General features: G+C 53.1%; 1 protein-coding gene across 5 annotated transcripts in view; it reads right to left on the bottom strand.

Moving 5' to 3' along the window:
• Positions 1-15,241: 15,241 nt before the first annotated feature.
• POC1B (POC1 centriolar protein B) overlaps positions 15,242-17,958 on the bottom strand; it is a 36,472-nt gene continuing 33,755 nt past the window's right edge. For all 5 annotated transcript variants that reach the window (XM_064154932.1, XM_064154934.1, XM_064154931.1 and 2 more), the window contains one exon: positions 15,242-15,547. In XM_064154932.1, coding sequence (XP_064011002.1) covers positions 15,443-15,547 — 105 coding nt within the window. In that variant the 3' untranslated portion in view covers positions 15,242-15,442. The remainder of the gene's footprint in view (positions 15,548-17,958) is intronic.

Below are 17,958 nucleotides of genomic sequence, written 5' to 3'. Positions count from 1 at the left end.
TTGTGGCTTCCTTTTTCTCACCTACAAAGCAACAAAGCAACCCTAAGCATCTGAAGCTGGGCTGGAGGACTGAAGGACGATTAAAAGCAGGAGCTGCAGAGGAGCCATCCAGAAACGATTGTTTTGGACAGGACAGGAACTTTGTCTGAAAACAGGATGACCTGCTGCAAAAAAAAAAGAGAAGAGGTGGGGGGGAACCTGCAAAGCCCTGAAGAGCTTCAGGAAAAACAAACAGGCGCCTGAGTGTGCTTTCGAAAAGGGAAAAGGCAAAATAGAGGGAGGAGGGGGGGGGGGGGGAAGAATCCTGCCTGGTGATAGAAAGGGATGTGAGGGTAAACAGGAAGGGAACACTCCACACTGCTCAGCAGCCTGCAGGAGGAGAGGCTGAAAGAGTCCTGAGATGAAAAACCTGATCTGGCAGCTGGAGGCAAAGAGACCTCAGGAGTGCAGAATCCATGCGAAGGACCAGGAGCTCAAAACCCTAAACCAAAGAGGGTAATGAAGGCAGAGAGTCCTCAGGAGTGCAGAATCAATGCAAGGGACTAGGAGCTCAGAACCTTAAACCAAAGAGGGTAATGAAGGCAGAGAGTCCTCAGGAGTGCAGAATCAATGCAAGGGACCAGGAGCTCAGAACCTTAAACCAAAGAGGGTAATGAAGGCAGAGAGTCTTCAGGAGTGCAGAATCAATGCAAGGGACTAGGAGCTCAGAACCTTAAACCAAAGAAGGTAATGAAGGCAGAGAGTCCTCAGGAGTGCAGAATCAATGCAAGGGACTAGGAGCTCAGAACCTTAAACCAAAGAGGGTAATGAAGGCAGAGAGTCCTCAGGAGTGCAGAATCAATGCCCTGGGGTGAAAGGGACCAGGAGCTCAGAACCTTAAACCAAAGAGGGTAATGAAGGCAGAGAGTCCTCAGGAGTGCAGAATCAATGCCCTGGGGTGAAAGGGACCAGGAGCTCAGAACCTTAAACCAAAGAGGGTAATGAAGGCAGAGAGTCCTCAGGAGTGCAGAGTCAATGCAAGGGACCAGGAGCTCAAAACCCTAAACCAAAGAGGGTAATGAAGGCAGAGAGTCCTCAGGAGTGCAGAATCAATGCAAGAGACCAGGAGCTCAGAACCCTAAACCAAAGAAGGTAAGAGGAGAATCTCACTCCACAATACCAATAAGAAATTGAGTTCAGGAGCTCTGGAAACTAAAATTCCAGGACAAGAGGAGAATCTCATCCCTGTACCAGCATGAAAGAGAGACGAGAAACTCAGAACCCTAAACCAAAGAGGGTAAGAGCAGCATCCCACCCCATACTACCAATATGAACCTCAGTCCAGGAGCCCAGGAAACTAAAACCGAGAGGGGGAGGGGGGGAAAGAATCCTGCCTGGTGATAAAAAGGGATGTGAGGGTAAACAGGAAGGGAACACTCCACACTGCTCAGCAGCCTGCAGGAGGAGGGGCTGAGAGGAGTCCTGAGATGAAAACCTGATCTGGCAGCTGGAGGCAAAGAGACCTCGGGAGTGCAGAATCGATGCCCTGAGCTGAAAGGGACCAGGAGCTCAAAAATGTAAGCCAAAGAGGGTAAGAGGAGAATCTCACCCCACAGTACCAACATGAACCTCGGTCCGGGAGCTCAGAAGACTGAGAAAGCAGGACAAGAGGAGAATCCCATCCCTGTACCAGTATGAAGGAGAGACCAGGAGCTCAAAAACCTAAACCAAATAGAGTAAGAGCAGCATCCCAACTCCACAGTACCAATATGAACCCGAGTCCAGGAGCTCAGAAGACAGAAAGCAGGACAAGAGGAGAGTCCCAGCCATCATCTCGTCCAGCCCCTGCCCCATCAGAGCAGGATCACCTGAAGCAGGTCACGTAGGAATGCATCCAAGAGGGCCTTGGAAGTCTTCAGAAGAGACTGCACAACCTCTCTGGGCAGCCTGCCCCAGTGCTCTGCCACCCTCAAGTGAAGAAGTTCATCTGTAGGTGGAACTCCCTCTGCTCACCTTTATGTCCACTACCTCTTGTCCTCTCACTGGGGACCACTGAGAAGAGCCTGGCCCCATCCTCCTGACACCCACCCCTTAGGTGCTTGTGAGCACTGCTCAGATCCCCTCCCAGCCTTCTCTCCTCCAGGCTAACCAGCCCCAGGGCTCTCAGCCTTTCTTCAGCACACAGCTCTTCCAGTCCCTTCAGCATCCTTGTAGCTCTCCACTGGACTCTCTCTAGTAGTTCCCTGTCCCTCTTGAACTGGGCAGCCCAGAACTGGACACAGTATGCCAGAAGTGGCCTTACTAGGGCAGAGTAGAGAGAAAGAAGCAGCTCCTTTGCCCTGCTGGCCACACTCTTCTCAATGTCCCCCAGGATACCTTTGGCCTTCTTGGCCACAAGGTCACACTGCTGCCCCGAGGAGACCTTCTTGTTCACCAGGACTCCCCAGGTCTTTCTCCACAGAGCTGCTTCCCAGCAGGCCAGCCCCTGAAGCCATGCAGCAGAGGAACAGGTGTGTCTTGTTCACTCCAAATCTGCTTGGTAGCCATGGTGGTCACCACTGCAATAAAGCCAAAGTCACCACTCAGGAAGCTTTTCCAACCTTTTTCCTCTTGGTTGAACTTCTACATCATAGCTGCAGGCTAAAGCACACATACCTGGGAACATAAAAGAGCTGCAGAGCTCAGGAGTGCAGATGGCTTGGGAATCCGATGGGAATGAGATAAGGATTGCATTTGCCCCTCCCAAATCCAAAGGGACTATTTGAAGAGAATTTTCCTTGAGGGAAAAACTCTTTCTGAGGGTCTGCTCTGCTCTGGTGAGACCTCAGCTGGGTTACTGTGTCCAGATGTGGGACCCTCAACACAAGAAGGTCCTGGATCTGCTGGAGCAGGTCAAGAGGAGGCCACAAAGATGATCAGAGAGCTGGAGAGGCTCTTCTCTGGGGACAGGCTGAGAGAGCTGGAGCTGTTCAGAGATGAGAAGGGAAGGGGAAGGGGAAGGGGAAAGGGAAAGGGAAAGGGAAAGGGAAGGGGAAGGGGAAGGGGAAAGGCAAAGGGAAGGGGAAGGGGAAAGAGAAAAGGAAAGGGAGGCTCCAGGGAGAGCTTAGAGCTGCATTTCAGTATCTGAAAGGGACCTACAGGCAGACTGGGCAGGGCTGTTCAGAAGGGGCTGTGGGGACAGGCTGAGGGCAATGGTTTGGAACTGGAGCAGGGCAGAGTTAGGTTGGACATCAGGAGGAAGTTCTGCTCAGTGACAGTGGTGAGGCACTCAAAGAGGCTGCCCAGAGCTGTGTTTGAGGCTCCATCCCTGGAGATATTCAATCTGAGACTTGAAGTGGCCCTGGGCAGCCTGATCTGAGAGGAGGTGTCCCTGCTGCCCACAGGGGGAGTTGGCCAAGATGACCTTTGAGAGTCTCTTCAAACTCAATGCAGTCTGTGAATCTGTGATCTGGAAATGTGCTTCCTGAGAGCAAACCGTTGAAGTTGAAATGCTGTGACAAGAGAGCTGGAGAAAAGGAAGATTGATGACTTTGCAGATGAATGCCCAAGGAAAGGAGAAAGTGAGCCGTGGGTTTGCCAGAAGGGCTTTTGTTCCTCTTCCCAGCGTTAAGCAACAGGAATGTGAACCTTTCAAGCTTGGTGGCAAGAGGCAGCTGAGAAAGGAGGGCTCCTTGTATGAATTAAAGATCAGCTCCAGCTAGACTGGTGTTCCTGGCAGGTTCCACCTGCTTCCCACCCCATGCCTTGCTGCCACTCTGTCTGGAGCAGCCTGCTCATAACAATAGCTGCTGGCTGCAAGGTACAGCCTGTGCCGCGCTGCTCACTTCCCCTTCCTCCAGCCTGATTGTTATTGCAGCGCTGGGGAGCAAGAACTGCTCCTGAACACCACTCAGCTGTGAGAAACTGGGGCTGAGGCACTGAGAGCCAGCAACAGAACAAGGGGACACAGCCTCAAGCTGTGCCAGGGCAGGTCTAGGCTGGATGTCAGGAGGAAGTTGTTGTCAGAGAGAGTGATTGGCATTGGAATGGGCTGCCCAGGGAGGTGGTGGAGTGCCCATGGCTGGAGGTGTTGAAGCCAAGCCTGGCTGGGGCACTGAGTGCCATGGTCTGGTTGGTTGGGCAGGGCTGGGTGCTAGGTTGGACTGGCTGAGCTTGGAGCTCTCTTCCAACCTGGCTGATTCTATGATGCCCTTTGAGGGTCTCTTCCAACCTGGTTGATTCTATGATGCCCTTTGAGGGTCTCTTCCAACCTGGTTGATTCTATGATTCTATGACTTGGTGTGGGCTGAGGGAGCTGGGGATGGGTAGTGTGAAACAGAGGAGGCTGAGGAGAGACCTTTATTGCTGTCTGCAGCTACCTGAAGGGACATTGTGCAGAGGCTGCTGCTGGGCTCTGCTCACAGGTAATTTGAGACAGAACAAGGGGGAACGGCCTCAAGATGAGGCTGAGGAGGTTTAGATTGGACATTAGGAGAAAGTTTTTCCTGGAGAGTGGTCAGGGACTGGAATGAGCTGCCCAGGGAGGTGGTGGAGTCCCCCAGCCTGGCTGTGTTTCAGGGTGGTTTGGATGTGGTGCTTAGGGCTGTGGTTTAAGGTGAATCCTGTAGAGCAGGGCTCTAGGTTGGACTTGGTGATCCTGAGGGGCTGTGCCAGCCTGCCTGGGTCTGTGATTCTGTGACACAGAATGACAGAATTAAGATCACTGAATCCAACCTTCAACCCACCACCACCATGGCCACTAAACCATGGCCCCAAGTGCCACATACACATTTCCTGAACCCCTCCAGGGATGGGCACTCCACCACCTCCCTGGGCAGCCTCTTCCAATCCCTGACCACTCTTGCAGCAAACAAATTTTTCCTCATCTCCAAACTCACCCTCCCCTGGCACAATTTCAGGCCATTTCCTCTCCTCCTATCACCTGATCCTAAGGAGCAGAGCCCAACCCCCACTTGACTGCAACCTCCTCTCAGGGAGCTGTAGAAAGCAATGAAGTCTCCCTCAGCCTCCTCTTCTCCAGACTGAAAAGAAGAGGCCTACCTATCCAGCTGCTGAGCAGTGCTGTGCCTGTGGCACCATGGGCATCATCCCACCCCTGCTCTCTCTTCCATCATCCTTTGCTCTTGCTGGAAAGTTTAATAATAACAATGACAGCAGTAAAAAAAATGAGCAATATTTAAATGTTTCAATAATAATACAGTAGTCAATTAAGAGAGAAAGGGAGAAAGGGAGAAAGAAGGAAAGAAAGAAAGAAGGGAAGAAAGATGGAAAGAAAAGAAAAGAAGAGAAAAGAAAAGAAGAGAAAAGAAGAGAAAAGAAAAGAAGAGAAAAGAAGAGAAGAGAAGAGAAGAGAAGAGAAGAGAAGAGAAGAGAAGAGAAGAGAAAAGAAAAGAAAAGAAGAGAAAAGAAGAGAAAAGAAGAGAAAAGAAGAGAAAAGAAGAGAAAAGAAGAGAAAAGAAAAGAAAAGAAAAGAAAAGAAAAGAAAAGAAAAGAAAAGAAAAGAAAAGAAAGAGGGAAAGAGAGAAAGACCGAGAAAGGAAGACAGAAAGAGGGAAAGAAGGAAAGAAAAAGAAAGAGACAGAAAGAAAGAAAAGGAGAAAGAAAAGAAGAGGAAAAGAAAGAAAGAAAGAAAGAAAGAAAGAAAGAAAGAAAGAAAGAAAGAAAGAAAGAAAGAAAGAAAGAAAGAAAGAAAGAAAGAAAGAAAGGAAGAAAGAAAGAAAAAGAGAAAGAAAGGAAAGAAGAAAGAAAGGAAGAAAGGATGGAAGAAAGGAAGGAAGGCAGGAAGGCAGGAAGGAAAGAAGAAAGAAAGGAAGAAAAGATGGAAGAAAACGAATGAACTTGGAGCTGCTTAAGCTGCTTTTGCAACCTGAAAACCACAGAATTATTTCCCTTGGAAGAGACTCTAAGATCACCAAGTCCAAGCTTCAACCCCAGCCCCCCGTGGCCACTAAACCACGTCCCCAGGTGCCCCCTCCCCACACCGGTTCCCCTGGCAGAGCCCGGGATGAAGTGGGAGCTGTCAGCTGCAGGAGGAAGCCCTTCACTGGCTCCCCTTTTGCCATGCCAAAGGCAAACGCGTGGAGGTCTCAGCGCTGGGTTCAGAGCAGGAGGAGGTGAACGAACGGCCCCACAGCACCTGCCCCCAGCCCCCGTTAAACGCAGTCAGTGCACTTCTCTGCTCCTCAGCTTCCCTTTTCCACACCACTGAACACACAACGCTTGAGAGCAGGCTGTGGGAATTTCTACTTCACTGAGCAGGTTCCTTCCTCCTCATCCCTGCAGCTAGCTGAGGCTGCTGCTCCAAACCCTCAGCATCCCCACCCCAAAGCCAGCCCAACCTGCCCTTGCCATCCAGGCAAGGCACTGCACACTGTGCCAGGGGCTGGGAAGCAAAGTGGGGAGCAGCAGGCATGGCCTGGGGGAAAGCAGGAGGATGTCAACCCTTGCAGGCTCCCTGCTGCTGTGCATAGCTTGCCAACCTCCCCAGGCACAGGGCTTCTTGTGCCTGCACTCACCACAGAACTGTGTCACAGCCTCTTCTTTCCCAGGCCAAGCAACCACTGAATCAGAGAATCAACCAGGTTGGAAGAGAGCTCCAAGCTCAACCAGCCCAACCTAGCACCCAGCCCTGGCCAACCAACCAGACCATGGCACTGAGTGCCCCAGTGAGGCTTCTTTTTCATCTGAGGACACTTCTGGCTGTGGCTCCTGTTGAGTGAAGGTTAACAGGGAGAATGCCTCTTTCTATTAGAATAACTGAGCAATCAGAAATGGCTGAGAGGGTTTTACAGACATCACTGCACCTTCAGAGGTAAAAAAACAGCTCAGGTGGTTAAAGAGGATCCCTTAGAGACCTTCAAGACTCATCTGGATCACAGAATTAACCAGGTTGGAAAAGACCTCTGGGATCATTGAGTCCAGACTGTCACCCAACCCTTCTAATTAACTAACCCGTGGCACTGAGTGCCCCAGCCAGGCTTGGCTTCAACACCTCCAGCCATGGGCACTCCACCACCTCCCTGGGCAGCCCATTCCAATGCCAATCACTCTCTCTGACAATAACTTCCTCCTAACATCCAGCCTAGACCTGCCCTGCCACAACTTGAGGCTGTGTCCCCTTGTTCTGTCCCTGGCTGCCTGGCAGCAGAGCCCAACCCCACCTGGCTACAGCCTCCCTTCAGGTATCTGTAGACAGCAATGAGGGCTGGAGCTGCTCTGCTGTGAGGAGAGACTGAGGCAGTTGGGGCTGTGCAGTCTGGAGAGGAGAAGGCTCCCAGGAGACCTTCTTGTGGCCTTTTGGTATCTGAAGTAGGCTACAAGAAAGCTGGGGAGGGACTTTTTAGGCTGTCAGAGAGTGACAGGATTATGGGGGGGGGGATGGAACAAAGCTGGAAATGGGGAGATTCGGCCTGGATGTTGGGAAGAAGTTGTTCAGCAGGAGAGTGGTGAGAGGCTGGCAGGGGTTGCCCAGGGAGGTGGTGGAAGCCTGATCCCTGGAGGTGTTTGAGGCCAGGCTGGCTGAGGCTGTGTGCAGCCTGCTCTAGTGTGAGGTGTCCCTGGGCATGGCAGGGGGCTTGGAACTGGCTGCTCCTTGTGGTCCCTTCCAACCCTGACTGATTCTGTGATTCTGTGACTCTCTGACTCTGTGATTCTCTGCCTGGGTTCTGCCTGCTGCCCCTGTTGGCTGTGTGGCCACGGAGGCTGCGCTGCTTCCATCACATGAAGCAACCCACCAGAGAGCTCTGCGAGGAGGCACAGCATGTGCAGGCTGCCTGACACAGCTCAGGGCTTGGCAGGCACAGTGTTTATGTAACTAACCTCCACCTGATGCTTTTGGGAAACTCCACCCGTGAGCCATCCAGAAAACTTCCTGATGTGCCCAAGAGGGCTGCAGCCAACGGCGCTGATTGTGGGCGGCAGAGGAGTTGTTCAGAGGAAAGGGATGGGAGGCAAAAAGAGAGAGAAAACACAGGGGAGAGAGAAGGAAAGAACTGAGAGCAGCCCTGAGGAGAGGGACTTGGGGGTGCTGCTGGAGGAGAAGCTCAAGAGGAGCCAGCAGTGTGCACTTGCAGCCCAGAGAGCCAAGCAGAGCCTGGGCTGCAGCAGCAGCAGTGTGGCCAGCAGGGCCAGGGAGGGGATTCTCCTCCTCTGCTCTGCTCTGCTGAGACCCCACCTGGAGTCCTGCATCCAGCTCTGGAGCCCCTGGGACAAGAGGGCTGTGGAGATGCTGGAGAGTGTCCAGAGCAGGGCCAGGAGGATGATCAAGGGCTGGAGCTGCTCTGCTGTGAGAAGAGACTGAAAGAGTTGGGGCAGTGCAGGCTGGAGAGGAGAAGTCTCCCAGGGGACCTTCTTGTGGCCTTCCAGGATCTGAAGGGGGCTACAAGAAAGCTGGGGAGGGACTTTTGAGGCTGTGAGGGAGTGACAGGACTGGGGGGAGTGGAATGAAGCTGGAAATGGGGAGATTCAGCCTGGAAGTGAGGAAGAAGTTGTTGAGCATGAGAGTGGTGAGAGGCTGGAATGGGTTGCCCAGGTAGGTGGTAGAGGCCCCATGGCTGGAGGTGTTTAAGGCCAGGCTGGCTGAGAGTCTGGATGGCAGGTCCAGAGAAGGGCAACAAAGCTGAGGAAGGGTCTGGAGAACAGGGTTGGGGAGGAGCAGCTGACAGAGCTGGGGGTGTTCAGCTTGGATGAGGCTGAGAGGAGACCTCATTGCTCTCTACAGCTCCCTGAAAGGAGGCTGCAGTGAGATGGGGGTTGGGCTCTGCTCCCTAGCATCAGGTGATGGAAGGAGAGGAAATGGCCTGAAATTGTGCCAGGGGAGGGTTAGGTTGGAGATGAGGAAGAATTTGTTTGCTGTAAGAGTGGTCATGGATTGGAAAAGGCTGCCCAGGGAGGTGGTGGAGTCCCCTTGCCTGGAGGTGTTGAAGAAACCTGTGGCCATGGCACTTGAGGCCATGGTTTAGTGGCCATGGTGGGGTTGGGTTGATGGTTGGACTGGATGACCTTGGATTTATTTTCATAGGATCATAGAATCAATCAGGTTGGAAGAGACCTCCAAGCTCATCCAGCCCAACCTAGCACCCAGCCCTGCCCAACCAACCAGACCATGGCACTAAGTGCCCCAGCCAGGCTTGGCTGCAACACCTCCAGGGATGGTGCCTCCACCACCTCCCTGGGCAGCCCATTCCAATGCCAATCACTCTCTCTGTGATTCCCAACCCAAACACTTCTTTGACTCCTTGATGACCCAACCAGGGAACAGTGAATGCTCAGAACAAGCCAGGCAGAGCCAAGGTGTGTTTCTCCCAAGACCTTTCCCCTCTAATTAAAATTAATCATAATAAAGAAGAGGAAGTCAGGAAGAATCCCAGGTTCAGTTCCAGAGCCATCCTGGAGCCACTGGAGGCTGGAGAGCTGCCAGGCAAGCTGGCAGGAAATCAGGCAGCCTTGTGATGGAAAACCTGCCTGTGTTTCATCGGAAGTTCATCCAAACACAGAAGCTGCTGCAAAACATTTTGCTGACGACAAATTGGCCTTCTCTGACCAAAAACCTGGGCTGCTGGAACCCTCCCAGGCAGTGCTGCTGATGCCATCAGCCTTCCTTCAGAAAGGGATTGAAAAAGCAGAAGAATCTGGGGGTGTGGTGGCTAAAGTGAACTGATACAACTTGCCTGAGACAGCGACGGCCACGAAGACCTCAGAGGAGGCTGGAGCCAGATGGGGGGGGTTGGACTCTTCTCACAGGCAGCAAGAGGAAAACAGCCTCAAGTTGTGCCAGGGGAGGTTTAGGTTGGATATGAGGCAAAAATTCTTCACCTAAAAGAGTTCTCAAGCCTTGGAAGAGGTTGCCAAGGGGAGTGGTAGATTCACCACTACCCCCAAAGGGATTTAAAAGACACAAGGATGGAAACTTGTCTCATGCCAGCATCTCCTCCTGAGGAGTACCCAAAGAGCTATAGGATAAGGTTTGCATACAAACTGGGAGCTAAGTCCCACATGCTCTTTACCTGAGTGGCAGAGCAAGAATCATAGAGTCAGAGAATCAGAGAATGACAGAACCAGAGAATTAGAGAATCACAGAATCAGAGAATCATAGAGTCAGAGAATCAGAGAATGACAGAACCAGAGAATCAGAGAATCATAGAGTCAGAGAATCAGAGAATCATAGAGTCAGAGAATCACAGAGGCAGAGAATCAGAGAATCACAGAATCATAGAATCAAAGAATCATAGAATCAAAGAATCAGAGAATCAGAGAACCACAAAGGCAGAGAATCAGAGAATCAGAGAACCATGGAGTCATAGAATCAGAGAATCACAGGATGAGCCAGGCTGGAAGAGAGCTCCAAGCTCAGCCAGCCCAACGTAGCACCCAGCCCTGCCCAACCAACCAGACCATGGCACTAAGTGCCCCAGCCAGGCTTGGCTGCAACACCTCCAGGGAAGAAGAAGTTCTAGGCTTTCATTCAGTGAAGTAAGGAGCAAAGCAGCCACTGAATCCAGGCCCTCCAGGTACAGTCCCTGCTTTAAACCAGCCAGAATCAACTGGGTTCACTTCTGAGCCCCTCACTTCAAGAAGGACAGTGTGAGGCTGGAGTGTGTTCAGAGGAGGGCAACCAAGCTGGGGAAGGGTCTGGAGAACAGGGCTGGGGAGGTGTGGTTGAGAGACCTGTGGCTGTTGAATCTGGAGAAGAGGAGGCTAAGGGCAGATCTCATTGCTCTCTACAGCTCCCTGAGAGGAGTCTGCAGTGAGGTGGGGGTTGGATTCTGCTCCCTAATCTCAGGTGACAGGAGAAGAGGATGTGGCCTGAAATTGTGCCAGGGGAGGGTAAGGTTGGAGATGAGGAAGAATTTGTTTGCTGCAAGAGTGGTCAGGGATTGGAAGAGGCTGCTCAGGGAGGTGGTGGAGTCCTCATCCCTGGAGGGGTTCAGGAAATGTGACCATGGCACTTGGAGCCATGGCTTAGTGGCCACGGTGGGGCTGGGTTGATGGTTGGACTGGATGATCTTGGATTTCTTTTCCAATCCAAACAGTTCTGGGGTTCTATTTGGTTTCCCTGTCCCTCTGAAAGAAAAGAGCCACAGCTGCTCTTCCCACCTCATTTCTTTGCCCCCCCACCCCCCAGTTCTGTGCACACAGCGCAGAAGATGAAGACATTTTCTCAGCCTGTAACTTCAATCATGTGAGAAGTCCTTCTGCTTTCAGCCAGAGACTTCCTATTGAGTCAGCAAAGTCCTTCTGGCTGTGTGTGATCTGAAGATGACTAATGCCCCTGGCTGTGTCTGCTCTGGTGGGTAGGTACACTGGCAGGATGTCCTGCAGCCCTGGCCCCCAGCACACGCCCTGCCTGCATCCTGGCTCGGGGCTGGGACAAGACTGGCGTCACCCTGAGCTCTGCTTGGACTTGGGAAGCATTCTCTGTGCCCAGAGCCAGCAAGAAGTGTGCTGTACTTTGGGAGAGTCCAGAGCTGGGGTGACTGTGGGGGTGTCTGCAGGAGCATCTCCTCTGCTGCATGCAGGACCCAAGCTCCAGCCGCTGTGCTTGGGCCACAACAACCCCATGCAACACAGCAGGCTTGGGGCAGAGTGGCTGGAAAGCTGCCCAGCAGCAAAGGACTCAGGGTGCTGGTTGACAGCCAGCTGAAGATGAGCCAGCAGTGTGCCCAGGTGGCAGCATCCTGGCCTGGATCAGCAATGGTGTGGTCAGCAGGAGTAGGGAAGTGATCCTGCCTCTGTACTGGGCACTGCTGATGCCACACCTCGAGTATTGGGTTCAGTTCTGGGCCCCTCACTCCCAGAAGGACACTGAGGTGTGTAGGAAATGCTCTTTGGGTGACTTTTCTACACCAGGTAGCTGCAAGTAGCCCACTCCCACTGCAGAGAAGGGAAATGCTAGAACCATAGAATGGGTTGGGTTGGAAAGAACCTTAAAGATCATCCAGAGCAGTGATTGTGGCCCTGGACTGGGCACTGGTGAGGCTGCACCTCAAATCCTGGGTTCAGGTTTGGGCCACTCACTTCCAGAAGGACACTGAGGTGCAAGAGCATGTCCAGAGAGGGGCAACAAATCTGGTGAGGGGCCTGGAGAACAAGGCTGGGGAGGAGCAGGTGAGGGAGGTGGGGGTTGGGCTCAGCTCACATGCAAGAGTGATGGAGCTTCAAAGGTGTGCCAAAGGGGTTTAGGTTGGACATTAGGGACAATTCCTTCACAGAAATTGGAACTGAGTGACCTTCAAGGTCCCTTCCAACCCAAACCATCCTGTGATGGGCTGGGCTTAGCTTCTCCTCTGTGAGCCTCTCAAGAACCTGCCTGCCCTGGGAAGAAAATGTCGTGAGCGTAGCCAGATGCCACTCAGCTTCTCAGTAGGGCAGTTGAGTGCAGGCAAAGCAGAGCAGGTTGTCTGCAACCCCACCGAGTGGCTTCCATCGGCGCTGCTGACTCCCTGCAGCTTCACTGCCCAAACACTGGGAGCCTTTGTGCAGCCCCTGCGGCCACGCAGCAGGGACCTCGCCTATAAATAGTTGCGCTCTTGAAAGGCAGGGAGAGGTTCATTAGGGAAGCTGTGACAGCCTCGTTTCAGCCAGGCCTGACAGAGCACCACTCCAACTGACCCAAGAGCTTCAGCAGATCACAGAATCCAGCAGGCTGGCAGACAGCTCCAAGCTCAGCCAGCCCAACCTAGCACCCAGCCCTGCCCAACCAACCAGACCATGGCACTAAGTGCCCAAGCCAGGCTTGGCTGCAACACCTCCAGCCATGGGCACTCCACCACCTCCCTGGGCAGCCCATTCCAATGCCAATCACTCTCTCTGTGAAGAAGTATCATCGAATCACAGAATCAGGCAGGGTTGGAAGGCACCACAAGGAGCAGCCAGTGCCAACCCCCTGCCATGGCCAGGGACACCCTACCCTAGAGCAGGCTGCACACAGCCTCAGCCAGCCTGGCCTCAAACACCTCCAGCCATGGGGCCTCAACCACCTCCCTGGGCAACCCCTGCCAGGCTCTCACCACTCTCCTGCTCAGCAACTTCCTGCTCGGGAGGAATATGTTCTGCAACAGGTAATAAATGCAGCTCATTACCCAGTGAGTCGTTGGAAATCCTCTTTCTTTTCCCTGCTGGATTCAGGAGGTCTTGTGGCAGGGCTGAGGAGTGTGCTCAGCACATCCTGCCAGCTGCACCTGTTCTTGGAGGCCAGCCAGAACAAATGCAACCCTTCCAGGTTGCAAAGGGAAGGACTTGTGTGCACTTCTCCCAATTAACAGCTGCCTTTTGGCAAGTCATTAACCCATTTTCCTCACAAAGAAAGGGCTCCCATTGTGTTATGCATCCCAAGCGTGCAAAAAAAGCAGTCCCTGAGGGGGCACCCTGACAAAAACACACTGTGCCTGCAGCCCAAGGCAGCATACATATTCATGAAGTGCTGGGGGCAAAGGGTGCAGGAGCTCTGCTCTCTACAAAGCCTCCCAAGGTAAACAGCTTACATCAAGATGGGTCCCTGCCCAGTTCTGCCCCCCCACCCCCAGCCAGTTCAAGAGGGACAGAAAACTGCTGGGGAGAATCCAGCACAGAGCCACAGAGATGCTGCAGGGAATGGCACAGCTCTGTTAGGAGCAGAGCCTGAGGGAGCTGGGGCTGTGTGCTGGGAGAGGAGGAGCTGAGAGGTGACCTCAGCAATGGCTCTCAATGTGTGCAGGCTGTCTTAAAGCCCCTGCCAGGCTGGATTAAAGCCACTATCAGGCTGGGTTAAAGCCCCTGCCAGGCTGGGTTAAAACCTGTCCCAGGCTGGATTAAAGACCCTACCAGGCTGGGTTAAAACCCTTTGCAGGCTGGGTTAAATCACCTGCCAGTCTGGGTTAAAATCCCCTGCCAGGCTGGATTAAAGCCCCTGTCAGGATGGATTAAAGCCACTACCAGGCTGGGTTAAAGCTCCTGCCAGGCTGGGTTAAAGCTCCTGCTAGGCTGGGTTAAAGCAACTATCAGGCTGGGTTAAAGCCACTACCAGGCTGGGTTAAAGCCACTACCAGGCTGGGTTAAAGCTCCTGCCAGGCTGGGTTAAAGCCACTATCAGGCTGGGTTAAAGCTCCTGCCAGGCTGGGTTAAAGCTCCTGCCAGGCTGGGTTAAAGCCCCTGCCAGGCTGGGTTAAAGCCACTACCAGGCTGGGTTAAAGCCACTACCAGGCTGGGTTAAAGCTCCTACCAGGCTGGGTTAAAGCCACTACCAGGCTGGGTTAAAGCCCCTGCCAGGCTGGGTTAAAGCCACTACCAGGCTGGGTTAAAGCCACTACCAGGCTGGGTTAAAGCTCCTACCAGGCTGGGTTAAAGCAACTATCAGGCTGGGTTAAAGCCACTACCAGGCTGGGTTAAAGCCACTACCAGGCTGGGTTAAAGCTCCTGCCAGGCTGGGTTAAAGCCACTACCAGGCTGGGTTAAAGCCCCTGCCAGGCTGGGTTAAAGCCACTACCAGGCTGGGTTAAAGCCACTACCAGGCTGGGTTAAAGCTCCTACCAGGCTGGGTTAAAGCAACTATCAGGCTGGGTTAAAGCCACTACCAGGCTGGGTTAAAGCCACTACCAGGCTGGGTTAAAGCTCCTGCCAGGCTGGGTTAAAGCCACTATCAGGCTGGGTTAAAGCTCCTGCCAGGCTGGGTTAAAGCTCCTGCCAGGCTGGGTTAAAGCCCCTACCAGGCTGGGTTAAAGCTCCTACCAGGCTGGGTTAAAGCCACTATCAGGCTGGGTTAAAGCTCCTGCCAGGCTGGGTTAAAGCCACTATCAGGCTGGGTTAAAGCTCCTGCCAGGCTGGGTTAAAGCTCCTGCCAGGCTGGGTTAAAGCCACTACCAGGCTGGGTTAAAGCCACTACCAGGCTGGGTTAAAGCTCCTACCAGGCTGGGTTAAAGCCCCTACCAGGCTGGGTTAAAGCCACTACCAGGCTGGGTTAAAGCTCCTACCAGGCTGGGTTAAAGCCACTATCAGGCTGGGTTAAAGCTCCTGCCAGGCTGGGTTAAAGCCACTATCAGGCTGGGTTAAAGCTCCTGCCAGGCTGGGTTAAAGCCCCTACCAGGCTGGGTTAAAGCCCCTGCCAGGCTGGGTTAAAGCCACTACCAGGCTGGGTTAAAGCTCCTACCAGGCTGGGTTAAAGCCACTACCAGGCTGGGTTAAAGCCACTACCAGGCTGGGTTAAAGCCCCTGCCAGGCTGGGTTAAAGCCACTATCAGGCTGGGTTAAAGCCCCTGCCAGGCTCTAAGGGAATGGTTCCAGATATTACTCCTTTCATTCACTTTATTAACTCCATAAGCAGAACCTCTGCTTGCTACCCACAGTTAAAAACTATCACCTCGTGGTTTTCACTCACTTCCCATTGCACTAACCTGTTAAAAAGGGAGCATTTCATTTTTCCCCTTACAGCACAACACAATTAAATAACCTTTACTAGTTCTTGGTGGAAATGCAGGTCCTTTTTCCTCTTTTATTCTTCCTCTCTTCCCTGAAGTAAGATTTTTTGCTGGTTTTCTAAGCACTCTTTCAATTTATCTTCAGTCAAAGTCAAACGTTGCTCCAGGATTGAAACAGTCTGCATGGAGAAGAGAGGAAGTTCAGTTTCTTTCTGTGTTACACAGACACCACTCACATAAATAAAAAAGGGGGGAGAAGTCCTGGTCAATCTCTTTAGTGATGATCTGGAGCAGGGGATTGAGTCCAGCAGCAGTGAGTTTGCAGATGACACCAAGCTAGGAGCAGTGTGGAGCTGTTGGAGGGTAGCAGAGCCCTGCAGAGGGACCTGGCCAGGCTGCATGGGTGGGCAGAGGCCAAGGGGATGAGATTGAACAAGGCCAAGGGCAGGGTTCTGCACTTTGGCCACAACAACCCCAAGCAGCACTGCAGGCTGGGGACAGAGTGGCTGAGAGCAGCCAGGCAGAGAGGGAGCTGGGGGTGGTGGCAGAGAGGAGCTGCAGAGGAGGCAGCAGTGCCCAGGTGGGTAGCAGAGCCAATGGCATCCTGGGCTGGCTCAGGAGCAGTGTGGGCAGCAGGAGCAGGGAGGTTCTTCTGCCCCTGTGCTCAGCACTGCTCAGGCCACCCCTGCAGTGCTGTGTCCAGTTCTGGGCTCCTGAATTCAGGAGAGATGTTGAGGTGCTGGAAGGTGTTTGGAGAAGGGCAGCAAGGCTGGGGAGGGGCCTGGAGCACAGCCCTGTGAGGAGAGGCTGAGGGAGCTGGGGGGGTGCAGCCTGCAGCAGAGGAGGCTCAGGGCAGAGCTCATTGCTGCCTGCAGCTGCCTGCAGGGAGGCTGTAGCCAGGTGGGGTTGGGCTCTGCTGCCAGGCAGCCAGCAACAGAACAAGGGGACACAGCCTGAAGCTGTGCCAGGGCAGGTCTAGGCTGGATGTTGTTAGGAAGTTCCTGCCAGAGAGAGTGATTGGCATTGGAATGGGCTGCCCAGGGAGGTGGTGGAGTGGCTGTGCCTAGAGGTGTTGCAGCCAAGCCTGGCTGGGGCACTTAGTGCCATGGTCTGGTTGGTTGGGCAGGGCTGGGTGCTAGGTTGGGCTGGATTAGCTTGGAGCTCTCTGCAAACCTGCTCGATTCTATGGTTCTATGATGCCCTTTGAGGGTTTCTTCCAACCTGCCTGATTCTGTTCTGTTCTATGAGAAAAAAGAGGTTTATTTTCACAGGGGAAAAAAAAAAAGCATTATAGGTCCTAAAATAGCTTTTCCTTAGCTATTCCACAACTGCCTTTTAAATAGCTTTGTATCTATGGAGATTGTCTGAAGGTTTGGAAATTGTTTTCACCAAGGGCTTTCTCCTTGGGCAAATAAAGAGAAATAAATATGAGCACAGCTAAATTGCTCTGAAATGCTACACAGAAGCTGCATCAAGATTTCAAAGAGGAATCCAGACACCTCTGATGACCTCAAATGATGGCTTCCAAAGATCACAGAATGGGCTGGGTTGGAGGGGACCTGCAAAATTCCAACCCTCTCTGCACTAATTGAGGCTGCATCTGGAGTACTGTGTCCAGTTCTGCCCCCTCTAGTTCAAGAAGGGCCTCAGAGAATTGCTGGAGAGAGTCCAGCACAGAGCCACAGAGATGCTGCAGGGAATGGAGCAGCTCTGTTAGGAGCAGAGCCTGAGGGAGCTGGGGCTGTGTGCTGGGAGAGGAGCAGCTGAGAGGTGACCTCAGCAGTGGTTATCAATGTGTGCAGGTGAGTGCCAGGAGCTGCAGCCAGGCTCTGCTGGGTGATGCCAGTGCCAGGAGCTGCAGCCAGGCTCTGCTGGGTGATGCCAGTGCCAGCACAAGGGGCACTGGGTGGGAGCTGAGGCAGAGGAAGTTGCATGGGAACATGAGGAGGATTTTTCCCCTGTGAGGGTGCCAGAGCCCTGGCACAGGCTGCCCAGGGGGGCTGTGGAGTCTCCCTCTCTGCAGATATCCCAACCTCCCCTGGCTGTGTTGCTGTGTGACTTGCTCTGGGTGCTCCTGCTCTGGCAGGGGGCTTGGACTGGCTGAGCTTTGGAGCTCCCTTCCAGCCCCTGACCTTCTCTGAGTCTGTGCTTCATCAGGGACATCCTCCACTAGATCAGGTTGCCCAGAGCCCTGTCAAGCCTCACCTTGTATATCTCCAGGCCTGGGGCTACAACCACCTCCCTGGACAACCTGTTGCAGTGTTCCAACTACCCTGATGGTGCAGAACTTGTTCCTTCTCTAAGAAGCTTCTAAAGCATCCCCAATGTAAGGAAGTGAGAAATAAATCAGTTCAGCAAATGAAAAGGTGTTCTGTAAAGGAACCATCACAGAATGAGAGAATTGTTTGGCTTGGAAAAGACCTCCAAGATCACTGAGTTCAGTCATCAACCCAACCCCACCATGGCCACTAAACCATGGCCCCAAGTGCCACAGCCACACCTTTCCTGAACACCTCCAGGGATGGGCACTCCACCACCTCCCTGGGCAGCCTCTTCCAGTCCCTGACCACTCTTGCAGCAAATAAATTCT

Source organism: Pogoniulus pusillus, chromosome 15, assembly GCF_015220805.1.
Source record: "Pogoniulus pusillus isolate bPogPus1 chromosome 15, bPogPus1.pri, whole genome shotgun sequence".
NCBI classification, from domain to species: Eukaryota; Metazoa; Chordata; class Aves; order Piciformes; family Lybiidae; genus Pogoniulus; species Pogoniulus pusillus.
Note: the sequence above shows the minus strand (reverse complement) of the source record. Positions and strands in the feature narration are given on the sequence as shown.